General features: G+C 45.0%; 1 protein-coding gene across 1 annotated transcript; it reads right to left on the reverse strand.

The window, feature by feature from the left end:
* Nucleotides 1-455: 455 nt before the first annotated feature.
* On the reverse strand, nt 456-11246 carry LOC142497645 (pleckstrin homology-like domain family A member 2). Its single transcript, XM_075605716.1, has 2 exons — nt 9973-11246; nt 456-1060 (listed from the first exon to the last, which is right to left on the reverse strand). The coding sequence occupies exon 1, from the start codon at nt 10407-10409 to the stop codon at nt 10002-10004; it is 408 nt and encodes a 135-aa protein (XP_075461831.1). The 5' UTR covers nt 10410-11246; the 3' UTR covers nt 456-1060; nt 9973-10001.
* Between the last annotated feature and the right edge of the window lie 3605 nt (nt 11247-14851).

Consider the following 14851-nt stretch of genomic DNA (forward strand, 5'->3'; position numbering starts at 1 on the left):
CGGAAGTTTGCCAGGGTATCTTTTGGTAATGAAACAAAAAAAATTACGCAGCTGGATTAAATTTAAGCATGTTTCCTTTAGACAACGAGTTCAAACTGAACTTGAGGTTATCTTATCTCCAGCACAGGTTAGTCTGGTTTGAATTTTGGCTATTTGTTTGTTGTTTAAGCCAACAATGCAATGTACTGTGCTTTTTCTCAACTTTCTTATAAGCAAGAGTTTTAGTTCATTTTTTTTAGTTCAATGCAATTTGACTGCAGGAATAACACCCCCCCCCCCCCAACCCCCCCTTATTATCTTCAGCCCTTGTCCATCCACTTCTGGATGAAGGCCTCCTCAATGATCATCCACGTACTGTGGTTGCAAGCCTCTTTTCTCCATGTTGCTCCAACACATTTTCTGATTTCATCGTGTGTGTGTGTGTGTGTTACTGTAAACGTAGTGGGAATACCAAGCACTGAATACATTGTTTATTTAAAAGTCACATTAAAAAAAAAATTACATATAAGCCACAAACCTCACTACAGCTCCAGTGGTCAATAGAAGGGGAGAGCAAAGAGTAACTATCAAAGGTTCAAAGCTATTAGTGTACCCAGAAGTCAACAGTGCCCATCTGGCATACTATAACACAGCTCATACATGTAATGCAACTTTCCTCATCAAATATTTGGCTGGCACAAATATTACCCAAATGTAGCAGTTCCATGGTTTGGTCTTGATTCTGGAAGGTTTATGACCACTATCAGGTTGCCTTTTAAAGGTATTTGTTGTGGTCAAAGTCCCTCCTAATCCTGTCACTCATGGAAAGTAAGAAAGGTGAAGGATGTATCGTCTTTCCTTACAATGGGAGATTAGGTTGAAGATTTCCAAGTTCATGAAAGAACGGCCTTTTAATCAGGACACTACCAATGTCTCCTGCGGAGTGCAAGCTGTGCCATCATCTGCCAGCTGAGTCGTCTCCTCATCCTTGGACTTGTTGGCTGGTCTATTTGTGCAGATCCCAGAGAAGCAAGAAGAAAAGGGAAGAGCTGTTTGGTCTGTTTCACTGAGATTGACAAATCTGCACAAGGGGGAAAAAAGAGTCTTAGTTTACAAAAAAAAAATATATATATATATATATATAACATTTTATTTAAATGTTGTTTGGTGTTGATATTCTCCTTATATTTGTGTTTATTACTTCTTTGGGTGGTGGTGCACAAAATATACCTTTAAAGGAACGTCTACATTAGGGCTCCTCAACTAGTGAGCCTTGGATCAAATGTGGCCCGAGACAGGCCTCGAAGTGGCCCTTGGACTCTCCTGATCATTTCGTATTAGCTGCTAAGGCCAGGGCCATGGTCAAAAAGACCATGCTGAGGCACGCTGAGCCGTGCTGAGGGGAAACATTATCCCTATCAGCACGGCTTTAGTCGGCACTTCCGCAGGCGTGCGGAGGCATGTGGAATTGCAGCCGACAGGGAAATTTACGTTTTCCCGCTGAGGGAAGCGCAGGGCCGGTCACGTGACTGCCAAAAGCCAATGGCAGTCCGTGACGTTGGCGCCGTGACGTGGCGCGCTAGCCCCGCGTCCCGCCTCCGCGCCACCCGGCACACAAGCGTGCACGCTGACGCTCATGCAGGGACAGAAAAAAAACTCCTGCTGAGCGCTGTCAATGCTACCATGTCCGAGGCCTTAAGTAGCTAAGTGCAGTTTTTCACACAGAAATTCCCATGTAGGTTAAGGTAATATCATTATATATGGTACATATGTTATGCTTGTAAAATGATGAAATCTTATCATTTGAGTCTTCAAAAGTATTGTACCTACAAACACATTACAATAAGCTTGTCCACGGTTTCTGATCTGGCCCCTTTGGAGAACTCGAGGTAGAGCCCTGGTGTACATGATACAAAATGATGAAAAGCTGTGAGTCTACAAGTGTGTAGAGATACACACTATATACAACACACCATTGTCGGTTTCAGGTGGTTAAATAGCCAGACATAAAATGTATCAAGATGATTTGATTCCAATTTTTCGTCACTTCTGGCAGTGAGAATTTTGGGGAGTGGTTAAAGGAAGAGCTTGAGGAGTATATAGTGTAATATTATGTGATGTATGCAAATGTGCGCCTATTATTGATGCCGCATTCTCTTTTTCTTTGCATTAAATAAATCCGCCCAATCTGAGAAGCAGAGGTTAACGCCACGTTACCCTGTACTCCTAAAACATCTACGCCAAATGTAAGAAGCAAAAATAACAAACTTCTATATAACACACTTCTACATATGTCGCTAGTGCAAATTTACACCGATGGATATTTTTTTCTGTGTTTTGGAGCAAATTGCACCATTTCACACAAATCACCCAGAGGTTGCAACTCTACGACAACGGCTCTTGTGCCTTTAAATCTGCTTGGAATGGAAGGTCCTGGTTTAGGAGGTCACATGTCTGCTCATCCTCAAGTTGTTTGATCTCTTTGTCAAAGTCATTACCCTGGATTTCATAAACACTGCCTGGGCTTGTTTATTGCATTTTAACTTTTGCCAGTCTGGTCATGGAAGGGGTGATTACCAAGGCTTGCTCAGAATGCAGTACAGCTGGATTAGTGTTAACAAAACTAGAGCTAAGATTTTTAAACAAGCAACCCACACAGGGGCACTGATCCTTAACCCCTACGCTGCCAGGGGAGACTGAAATGTTCTTTCGTCATGCCAATAAAGCTGATTTGACACACATTGCTCTGCAAAGCGTCGCAGTCCCCTTGTGGTTGTGGAAGCAAAGGGGTTATTGGGCAGCAGTGAAATTATCTCTCAGTTTTATAGCTACAATGTCCTAAAAAAAATAGTTGACCTTAGATTCGCAACGTATAGTGTGTCCTGTTTGCAGAAGTGGTCAAATTTGAACCTAAAAATGAGCGTGCTACAATATGTAGCAATGTCTACACTGGAAGTGCGCATTCTTTTTCTCCGGCGCCCCCTTGCCGACTCTCTCCCCCCCCCCACTCCTCACCTTGGCTCTGATGTCACAGGAACGTAGTGTCACGTGACCCCCGCAGCGTCATTTGACACTGCATTGCCATAGCGACGCGTCGCCAGAAGCCGCCTGAGCCAAGGTAAGGCTAAGGCCCCGCTCCCAGAGTCAGCACGCCCGCACTGCAGACAGGCGGGTCGCTGACATACACAGACCGATATGTGGTCTGTAGGGAGCGGAAGGGGGGGCGTGGCTTGAGCGGAGGGACCCGCTACTCTCCCCCCCTCCCTCCACGGCTCGGGTAAGTAAAGCAACACACACAGGCAGGCAATCACGCACTCAGGCACACACACACACTCACACACACAGAGGCAGGCACTCACGCACTCAGGCACTCACGCACTCAGGCACACACATACACACATACAGACAGGCACTCACGCTTTCACTCCACACTCCTCCCCGCTCCCCGAAGCCTCTCCTCCTCCTCAAGCCTCCCCTCCCCATTGGCTCACAGCCACACCACGTGACGCGTCAACGCTAGGGAACACCATTCTCTTGTATCCCATAGCGGCTGACGCGCCACAGCGTGTAGTAAGCTGTGCAGCCAGGGTGGACCGGGACCGGCTCCGCAGGATTCCCCTGCTGGTGGGGAACTCGCGTGTGGCCGCCCGCGCCACCGAGCGCAGCGGGACCGAGGCCTAAGTGAAGTTACAGAGGCCCTGCGCGGAAAGAGATTCTCTGCGGGGCCTCTGTAACCGCCGTGCCCCCCCGCAGAGAATCGTGCACGCCCCTGGTCTATAGACATTGGGAGCTGCTCAAGGTGATACCAAGCAAAAATATCATTTATAGAATATTTAACGCATTGTGTTATATATATATTTAAAAGCATTTGATCAACAGGAATTCTTCTTTACATCTATAAGAGAAGTCAGCAGCCATTTTAGAACAACATGTGAGACTTGTGACCTGTTAAAGCTGCAGTTCAGGCAATATCCTGCAACTTTGAAAGACCAATTTTCTTGTATTCTATTTTAACAAGCATGCTTGTTCCTATATCAACGATTTACATTCCCCATATTTAAAGATGTCGCCAAACTTTGCCGATCAATAGACGGAGAACGAATTGACCGGCAGCTATGCAGTTCTTTAGGTAATTAGAGATTGCACACATGAAACTATTGAAGTAAATAAATAAATAAATAAATAAATAAAGACTGAACTGCAGTTTTAATGCTCACGGATTGTTGCGAGTCGCATTGGTTTTGTGCATCAGCCGGATCACAGACCTCAATGCAGTCATTGATACAAATCAATAGTTGTCCAATAACCTCACAGATGTGGGTACCAGGAAGTTGATAGTGATGCTATACAATTTATATGGGGAGGGGGACCACTGTAGGAATCATGAATAGGCGTATTAACTACTTCTGTGGCCAAGGGGCAAGCAAAACAACTGCCATCTCTCTGGCACTGCAAAGGTTAAAAAGCACCCTCGTGAAAAAGAGTGTGTTAAAATCCCAGCAGGACATCCTGCTTTAAAGACACTGTCCCAGCTACATCTTAAACAGTCACAGTCAGTGGCCAACTGAGGGACTGATTATATCTGCTCAACAATAGTCAAAAGAAAAATCTGCTTATAAATGTTTAAACGTGCACTAATTGCATACAGTATGTTGTTACTGGATGTGTTGGCTCTGACACAGGGCATGTCCCGGCTTGTCCTGCCTCTGGGTCAGAAACAGAGACAGCTCTCAATGGGAGACCTTGTGAAAGCCAGACCTTCCTACCGCAGTGGGAGCTGCTGATTAGCTGACATTCCTGGCTAGACTTCTATGTAGCTCAGCGAATTCTGCCTCCTGTTGCTATGCCCTACCTGTTAGCAACTCGGTACTTTGCACTGGAGGTGTCAGAGGTGCAATTATTATTACTGCTGGTAATAAGAAAAGAAGGCAAACACATGTCAGTTATAATAGGCACCTGTCTCCTTTTGTGCAGGCTCTGAAAATGCAGGAGTCATGAGCCTGGTTCCTACATGTTTTTGAAGGTAAATGATGCATTGTATAATAATCTACAAAAGGGGCGCTCAACTCAAGTCCTCGTGCCCCCGCCCCCCAACAGGTCAGGTTTTCAGGATACCCCTGCTTCAGCAAAGGTGGCTCAATCAGTCTATGACTGAGCCCCTGATTGAGGCACCTGTACTGAAGCTTGACTATCCTGAAAACCAGACCTGTTGGGGGAGGGTGGGCTTGAGGACTGGAGTTGAGCCCCCCTACACTACCCGAAAAGATGTGCTGTGGACTCCCTATTTAAAATAGTCTACATTGTAAATCACGGATGTTCAAGTGAAATTATTATTAAATATATTCAAGAAAGGAAGAATGTAAGGTCATTTTTTACATACTTTTATACAATCTAAAAATATAAGTTTAATGGGCAGTGGCTCTGTGACTGAAACCCAATGGTATATACGGGTGAAGGGCACCCTTGGGTCTCAACCCAGTGTCAGCTTCTTGTGACCTACTGTCTCTGTACGTTCTTTGTACCAACCAATTAGATTGTAAGCTCTTTGGAGCAGGGACTCCTTTTCATAAATGGTACTTTTGTCTGAAGCAATTCAACACAAAAGGTGTTATTTGTATTATTTGTTCTGTATATGATTGTCTTGTATATTACTGCTGTGAAGCGCTATGTACATTAATGGCGCTATATAAATAAAGACATACATACATACATACCTTATGCAAGTGACTTACTTTCTCTCCCAGAACTAGACTGGCAAGGACTGTTGTGTACAAGTTTCTATGTGCAGCTTTGCATTCACTGTCAGCGTATATAATATTGTGTATAGATATACACACATTAAAAAGAATATTTCCTCTGAGAAATCATATAATATACTGTACATGTTGTTCGTAGACAGCAAAACTATTATTCTCTGAGCAAGAAACTGCAGCCATTTTCTGGTAGGCTTAGAAACCCAACCAGTATAAGCAGATATGAATGGAGCGCTCCTGTATAAATAACAAGTATACGGTCCCTGGTGAAAGGCATAACCACATGTGCAGGCAATTGTCAACCAACAGATTAAAATGTGACTTTAAAAAATATATATCTTGGGCTGCATCTTTACAGCCAGACAGACTGGTGATTTATTGCACAGTTTATTACAGCGTAATAAACCGGCGGCATTGTGTGGCAGAAACAGGTGCTAAGCAGCCAGTGATCAGATGAAGGCTAAAGTCATTACTGGCAGGCTGCACTCCCCAAGCATCTGTGTAGCCTGAAGGTTACAGCGAGCAGGCTAAAGATTTGGTCATTATGGATATAGACGCTGCCCTGTCCTTGAGTATATTACCAAGGGCGATGAGTCACTGTCTTACCTTGTCTTGGCTATTATATAAATGAGGCACATCCTATGCTCCATTATTACCACCAAACCACAGTGGTGCCTTAGAGCAGGGGTGTGCAAACTTGCCCCCCTGTCTGCACTCCCCCCCCTGCTCGCGCCCCCCTCCTTACCATGTCTCTGGCGTCAAATTACGCCGCAGGGTCATGTGGCGTCACGTTGCCATGGCAATGTGACATCACGTGGCCCCGTGGTGTCATTTGACGCCGTGTTGCCATGGCAAAATGTCGCCGGAAACGAGGTAAGTGAAGTTGCAGAGGCCTCACGTGATCCCCCGGCATTTCATTTAAATGCATTGGGGAAGAGCGCGGGGCCTCTGCAACCGCCGCGCCCCCCTTTAAAAATCTTGTGCACCCCTGCTGTAGGCCGTGCTTATAGTGCTGGCGATGGCGATGCAACCGATGATGTCACCCGTCGCCATTGGCGAAAGTTGTAATTTGATTTTTAGCGACGTCGCTGGCGACAAGGCCAGTGACATCACTAAAAGGGGCGGGCCGCACAATTTGATTGGTTTAGAGACAGTCACATGTGGCGACTGTTTCTAAAAAATCAAATTTACCCGGCTTCAAAATTTTTGGTCGCTCCGTCGCCGTCGCGCTTACTATAAGCGCTTGCGACGGAGTTCATGTATTTGTTTCTGAGCGACGTCGCGTCGCTGTCGCCAGGCACTATAAGCGCAGCCTTAGAGCAGTGGTGTTCAACTCCAATCCTCAAGCCCCCGCCACCCCCAACTGGTCAGGATTTCTGGATATCCCAGCTTCAGCACAAGTGGCTCAATCAGAGGCTCAATCGAAGACTGTCACCTGTGCTGAAGCACTGACTGATTGAGCCACCTGGCTGAGGCTGGGATATCCTGAAAACCTGACCTGTTGTGGAGACTTGAGGACTGGAGTTGAGGGGGACAGCGATGCATTGTAAAACATGGCCCATCCTTCAGCGGCTGAATGAACCACTTGAAAATGATTGATGCTTTATAATGTGTTGACAGCTTCAAAGGATTGTTTTAAAAGCCTAGTCACACGCAGCTGGCTGACCAATAGCAGGGCTTGATTTCTCTGAACTATTGTACGTAATTAACCTTGTGATACACCGAAACATGCATCATTCATATTGTCGTACTGCGGTCTTGCATTCACGTTGGCGCTACCCTTCGGGGGTGCAAAAACTCTTTTACAATGTTCCACGTTAACATTTTGCATTTTAGAAACAATTTTGCTCACACACAAAATATGGCAGAAAATATATATATATATATAGCGAGTAAAAAAAGTGAGTGAAGAAAGATTTTGTCTTATGTAGGAAAAAACTAGTTTCACAATGCAGAGCAAAGGACCAAGACACAGAACTGGATACCAATGATGGAAATAGCTACAGTATAACTCGTTTTTTTCCTTTGTTGTAAAAGCCTTTGGCGGCCAGAGCAGTGCATGGGTTAAATGCCTTTCTGTGGGTTTAGTTTAGCAGAACATGCTACTGTGTGAAGAGGAAGTAAGCTAAAGCAAAAAGGCACATATTAATAATGTCCGGATTAGTGATGTGTGAAATTTTCACAGACTCAATATATATTTGTTTAGTGAAAAATGTCGCAAAAACGTTAAACTTTGCTAAAAAAAAAAAGGGTGTCAAGCATTAAAGGTTAATGTGGCCCTTGATATAGAGCCATTTATTGATATTTTTTGCGAACGTTCACTGGAATTTGGGAAATAAAGGCAATATTTGGCAAAACTGGCGCAATTGAAGGAAGAAAAACCACAAATAATGTTGCCTGTTTGAAGACATTATCTGTTTGAAGACATTATCTCTCGTTTGAACCTGTTTGAAGACATTATCTCTCGTCCTGATGTACAAACCCCTCACTTATATAGGAGTAGTCCTTGGGAAGCTGAGAGAGACCTACAGATAGATGTTTTTTGATCTGTACTGTGGTGGAAAGAAATTCGTGATGGACTATGGGGGTTACAGTCTCCAAGCTGCAAAACTGGGACATATTCAGCGCTAAAGAATTGCCCCAGTTTTATCAAAGGAAAAAACTCTACTAATGTACTATTTTCTCAAATTGAGGTTGCGTCAAAAAATATCAGTGCTACGAACTAATACAAGGCTTCTTAAAATGTCCGTCGTGTATAAAAGTCGGCATTATTTGGCGTTTGAGTTCTTTTTGACGCATTCCTCATGTTGAATACCTGGTTGATACAATTCCAATTAAAACAGAATGATGTGTATTTTATTTATTTACAACTAGTATTAGTAAATACTAATTATAATAGCCATACTGTGAAAATGGCCCGTTCTGATAACCAATACAATGAAGCTTCCATGCTGCATCAACGGACATTTTTTTGTTGCTACATGTTTGTTGCAAATTCTTTCTGTGCTAAGACCATTAATAGAGTTATTAGCATTTACACCAAATTGAACTTGGCTGACTTTTTTTTTTACGCGCTTTTAATCGATTTTGTGGTGCGCATGAATATTCTTTTTTATTACAAACTACAGGTATTAACATCTGTGCGCCCAGCGCACGCCATTTCTGTGCGTCAAAATAAATAAGAAACATGCTGGTGACGCAGAAATTTGAACTTAGTACAAAAGCACACACAGGCACAATTGAAATAAAGTTTAAGACGCCAATTTTGTGATGCTTAGTACGTACAGTAAGTCGCTAATTGTTTTAATTACAGTTCCTTCTCATTGACCTGGTACTGCCTTTTGCTCTGGTTCTGCCTTCATTTTGAAGCCAGGAGACCTTATTAAGTAAACCCTTATTGCCAGCTTCTTCCTGCAGCGTTTGGCTGCAGGAAGAAGCTGTGTGGGAAGCTAGCGACCTGACACTTTGCAGTTTGCTGTAAATGCATTGCAGGCCGCTCTGGCAGTGAAAGGGTTTAAATCATCCAAACCAGGAGTGGACAACTCCAGTTCTCAAGGGCCACCAGCAGGTCATGTTTTAAGGATATCCGTGCTTCAGCACAGGTGGCTCAATCAGTGGTTCGGTTGTTGACTGAGCCACCTTTGCTGAAGCAGTGATATTCTTAAAACCTGACCTGTTGGTTGTGCTTGAGGACTGGAGTTGGCCACCCCTGATCTAACATCCAGGGGTCACTGACACCAGAATCATCTTGGCAACCGATACCTACAAAGCCTTTGGGAACAGCCATGAAGAAAACCTGGAAACTCAGATATTAGATAGTATGTAACATGCTTTAAAATACATTGCCACTGTAATACCATTAGTGGGAATTGCACATAGGAGATAATCAGCACAGCACAATCAGCTGGTAAACTAATAAGGATTAGTTTCCCCATTCACGCTTCGTTATGTAAAAATAGTGTGTGCAACTCAAAGTGTAATTGGGACATTGCATTCGAAATGCAAAATGATTCAAATTCTAATGAAAGAAAGGAGCATCATACACTTGCGTTGATGGATGAGCGAGGACCTGAAACCTTTCACTACGTTGCTAACCGCTCTGGGAGAAAAGGGATTAACACCAAATGTGTTATTGTGCCTCACATACAATGCATTGTACCTGTGAATTCTCCTATGTTCCCAGAAATATTCTTGTTATTTGCAAATGTCTCATTTAAAGGAAAAAAGATAAACTCAATACCTTTTATTCACTCACTGATTGTGGGGTAGTCACGGACCCCAGCTCCTTAGACGATCCCCCATGTCCCTGGCCTGATGCTCCTTGCGCGCCCTGAGCTCTTGCACGGCCCTCCTGTTTTGGAAACCCACCAGGGCCAGCGTGATCTCAGCGTTCCAGCGGCTGCGCTCCCTGCAGCGGAAGTCAATCTCCTGCCCTTCCATTGTCACCAGCGTGAAGTAGACACGCTCCCCTTTCCTCTCCACGCACTCCAACTTGGCTAAGGAGTCAAATCGCAGCACCTTGGCCTTGCCTCTTTTTCGAGGGTCTGTGTAGAAGTGAAGACCCTCCGCGGTCAACACGCACCTTCGCTTCTTCCACAGCTGGAGGAAGCTGTCACTGCGTTTCTCCAGGTCACCCTCCTTGATGGCCACCGATGAAGACACCCCATTGCGGCTCATGGTTCAGTAGACTCTACACTCCCAGAAGTTGACCCTCTTCCAAAAGCTTTGTCTTCTGTGCTCCAGAGAATTCAGGATTGTTTCACTCTTTATAGGAGAACCTGCAGTTATTTAGTTATAAGGACGACTCAAGCCCCTTCTTCAAACGTCCATTCAATACCAGGCCTCCCAACTTTGCATATTCTCTGGAATTTCCTTAAATCTCCAACTCAGGTCCAACTTTACGACGAGGCCTTGTTACTAAATACATCTGTCAGTAGTGGACTGGGGAAAAATCCATCTTTCAGAAAACAAAATGCTTATTTCATCCTTAAGATGGTAACAGCTGGCTGCCTGGCTGGGTGTTTCCCAATAGGCCTTTACAGCAGTATCTGTGTAATTTAGAAAATAAATATTTGTCTTCTTCAACGCATCTTGCTGCTGATGGCTATAAATTGAGCTTCACCACAAAGGCAAAGGTTGGTTCCAGGCCTCCTCTTCAAAGAACACCTACAAGGAGAAAAGAGACCTGAAGCAGAATCCTCCAGCCACAGAGTCTTCCAGGGGCAGCAGTCATGGGATGCACCAGATGCTGAGGTGTAGTGTCATTCATGGCCCAGGGATCCACACTGCCTCTCACATGGGTCTTCAGTTTTTCAGTTCTCCCTTTGCTGACTAGAGCAGGGAAGAGTCAGAAGCATTTTGCATAGAAAGGCAGGGCTGTGTGTGTGTGTGGGATGGATCTGTGGCTGTGTCTGGTTTCTCCTCCTCCTCATTCCTGCCCCAGGCTTCAGGGTGGATCTGAACACTCACTGCCAGTTATTCCCTGTCACTCAGCTGGAAAACACAGCACTAATAGGATGACTTTGGCTTGCCACTGACTGAGATCCCCGCAACTCCTCCCCTCTGGAAGGCAGCAAAAGAGACTGCAGGAATTTTTTTTTTTTTTTTAACTCTAATGCTTCCTATTGACAATTGTTAAGAGCTTGGGCACAGAACTGGAAGAGGACAGCGTTAGGAGATTAATCCTTTGCAGAGCTCTGGGAAATCTGTGGCTATAAAATGTGTTTGGCTATTAGCGTGGGATTCAGTAATGAGTTTTCTTGTCAGGCTGAGCATCTGGATTAATGTGAAGGGGATGATTAAAAGCATATAGTCCCACCTAGAATGGTTTATTGGAGTTCCCATACAGTAAGAAGTACTCACCCAAGAAACACCTCCTCTCTGGCATTGTCAAAGCAGTGTGACTTTTTCTGCACCCCTAGCATCGCACTGAAAATATGTGGGGCTGAAGGAGTGGTTCATCGAGTGACTGACTGAAAAGCAACGCCTGAAACAGGGGAGCCTGGTTCAAATCCCAGTATCAATCAGCTCCTTGTGACCTTGGGCAAGTCACGTTATCTCCCTGTGCTTCAGGCACCAAAACATAGATTGGAAGCTCTATGGTTTGCAAAAATTCTATGTACAGCACTGCATACATACAAGATAATTTAAATAAGATGCTGTAATTATGAAGTAGTGTTGGGTAGGAATGTGTATGCATAACACACTTCCAATCTGCTAAACCATTTTTTATGATTACAGGCATACCCCGCATTAACGTGCGCAATGGGTCCCGAGCATGTATGTAATGCGAAAATGTACTTAGTGAAGCACCACCTTTTTCCCACTTATCGATGCGTGTACTGTACTGCAATCGTCATATACGTGCATAACGGATGTAAATAACGCATTTGTAACAGGCTCTATAGTCTCCCCGCTTGCGCACAGCTTCGGTACAGGTAGGGAGCCAGTATTGCTGTTCAGGACGTGCTGACAGGCGCATGCGCGAGCTGCCGTTTGCCTATTAGGCGATATGTCCTTACTCGCGAGTGTACTTAAAGTGAGTGTCCTTAAACCGGGGTATGCCTGTATTAATTAAGCCTTGCAAAAATGATGGCTTTTAAAAACCCTTGACCAGCCTTATTGCTCTTTAAACCTGTCACGAACAGCACACCTGTGAGCAGGTGACAAGCCTTAATACACGCAGCTACCTAGCTGTCTCAATCTTCACCTACGCAAGTTCCTCAAATGAATAATATCTACTCTCAATATATATCATTAATCGATTCCGTCACCAAAAACAAAGAAGAATTATAATCGCCAGTGTCTTTGGTCCCTGGTTGCTAAGAAAATATGCACTTAACATTTGCAGCAAAATGTATGAAAATTTTAAAATTACTCTACAAAGCGTGCAACAGTTCAATCAGAGCCCGAAGTCATTACTTATTAAAGTTTAGATTTAATAAACAAAAAGCACAGTGCTTATGTTACAGAAAAAGATTATTACAAAAACATACAGTATAAAATGCAGACCGTTTCATCAAATAAAAAGGATAAACAAAGAATTCCTATACGTAGTAGGGTTGCCAGATGTCTAGTATTGAACTGGATTCTCCTCTATTTGGACACTCCGTCCAGTAAAACATTAGAGGTAAAGCTGGACATGTATGTGTCCGGTATTACCTCTCTGGACATAGTGACCTGACCGGCTTGGGTGGCCGCGGGGTTTCAAAAAGCAGGGAGTGAGCAGGGCTGTTTCTAGGGGGCTGGGCAGCTTCCTCCATCCTGATTGGCTGCATTTCCCAGCAGCAGCCAATCAGGAGGAGGTGTCAGGATCCTGGGGTGCGGCCAAGGAGTGGAGGAAACCATATGGAGTGTGTGTGTGTGTGTGTGTCTCTTGAGCGCGTCGTTCCTTTCACCATTGTGTTCAGTATTTTTGTAGAAGCAACTTGGCAACCCTATACGTTACCACAGAACATGTAACAGATTCTTCCCAGAGAGGTCACTGGAGTAGGAAACATGACAATTCATGTATCTTGTTGATATCAGACACTCATCTGTTAAATTCTGATTTCATTATTATAACCAGGCATTAAAAAAGTGATTTACATACAATAATTCCAAAAAAACGCTAAAATGCTAAAAAAAACCACCAAAAAATACATACATTGTAAAAAAAAGTTCATAGGTGAAAAGCCATAAAAAAAAGTCCAAATCGGGATGGGTGCCACCTCTTCAAGAGTACTCCCAAATCTCTCATAATTAGACGAAAACTGCAGTGGATGAGAAGAGCACACACACCCCTAACATGGTGCAGATTATGTTTATAATAATAACTGAAAAGATAAAATTTGGGAACAATTCCCACTCGCACTCTTGGGTGCTGCACTCAGCACCTGGATTCTGCGTGTCCCCCAGTGATTTTGGGTGTCGGATTCTGTGCTCCGCAGCTCCTGGACACTTCCCCACTCCTTCCCAGCCGGAGCACCGGATCGTGTCCACTTGCACGCGTCCTAACACTTCCGGGTTCCGCTGTGACCGCTCTCCAGTGCAGGAGGAGGGACTCCAGGAGGCTGTGACAGACAGCAGTGAACAGCTCCGAGACTGTGCCTATCCAAAACTCGCCCTACGCGTTTCGAAAGGGCTTTCCTTTCGTCCTCAGAGGCATGGGTGTCCCATTAAAAAAGTGATGGTGGTTAAAAAGTGATAAAAACCCTCCAGGGTACAGTGGACAGTAAATAAAAATACCACTTGTATTTGCATGTCTTAGAGCAGAGGTGCGCAAAGTAAGGGGCGCGCCCCCCAGGGGGGACGGGAGAATTTCCAGGGGGGGGGGACGCGGCGGCTACAGATGTCCCGCGCTCTCCCCAAAGGCATTTAAATTAAATGCCGGGGGGACCGGGCGAGGCCTCTGCAGCTTCTCTTACCTTATCTTCGACGACGCGTCGCCATGGTAACCGCATCATCTGACGACGCGGGGTCGTGACGTCACATGACCCCGTAACATCATTTGATGTCGCAGCCGAGGAGGAGGGAGGTAACCAGGCAGGGAGGGGCGCAAGTTAAAAACTTTGTGCACCCCTGTCTTAAGAGCATGGGCATGCAAACTGGAGGTGCACATTTTCTGTGGGGGGCGCGGCGCTTACAGAGGCCCTGCACTCTTCCATAAAGCATTTAAATGAAATGCCCGGGGAGCACGCGAGGTCTCTGTATGTTACTTACCTTGTCTCCGGTGGCTTCTAGCGATGCGTCGCCATGGCAACGCAGCATCAGGGGTCACATGATGTCAGAAACGCTTTAGACAAAGTGAGGGTGGGGGGTATGGGCAGCAGGGGGAGAGAGCAGGCAGGGGGGCGCAGATGAATAAGTTTGCGCACCCATGTCTTAGAGAGATCTGCAACCCTGTCTTTCCCCATTATCGCATATCAAACAGTGCCTCCACTCTAGCCAGGGATTCTGGGTAATGACATGCAAATGAGCACTCGCAGTGTGTCACTTTATTTCTTATCCATTTTAACATAGGACCCTATAAGCTTATGCCTGCCGTATTATACAGCTTTTCAGCAGAGCCTGAGTTACAGAAGTGCATAGTCACCCTCACACTGATGAGACGTAAAAGGTCGAAACAGCCGTCCGTCAGT

This window comes from Ascaphus truei, chromosome 6 (assembly GCF_040206685.1).
Source record: "Ascaphus truei isolate aAscTru1 chromosome 6, aAscTru1.hap1, whole genome shotgun sequence".
In the NCBI taxonomy this organism is placed as follows: Eukaryota; Metazoa; Chordata; class Amphibia; order Anura; family Ascaphidae; genus Ascaphus; species Ascaphus truei.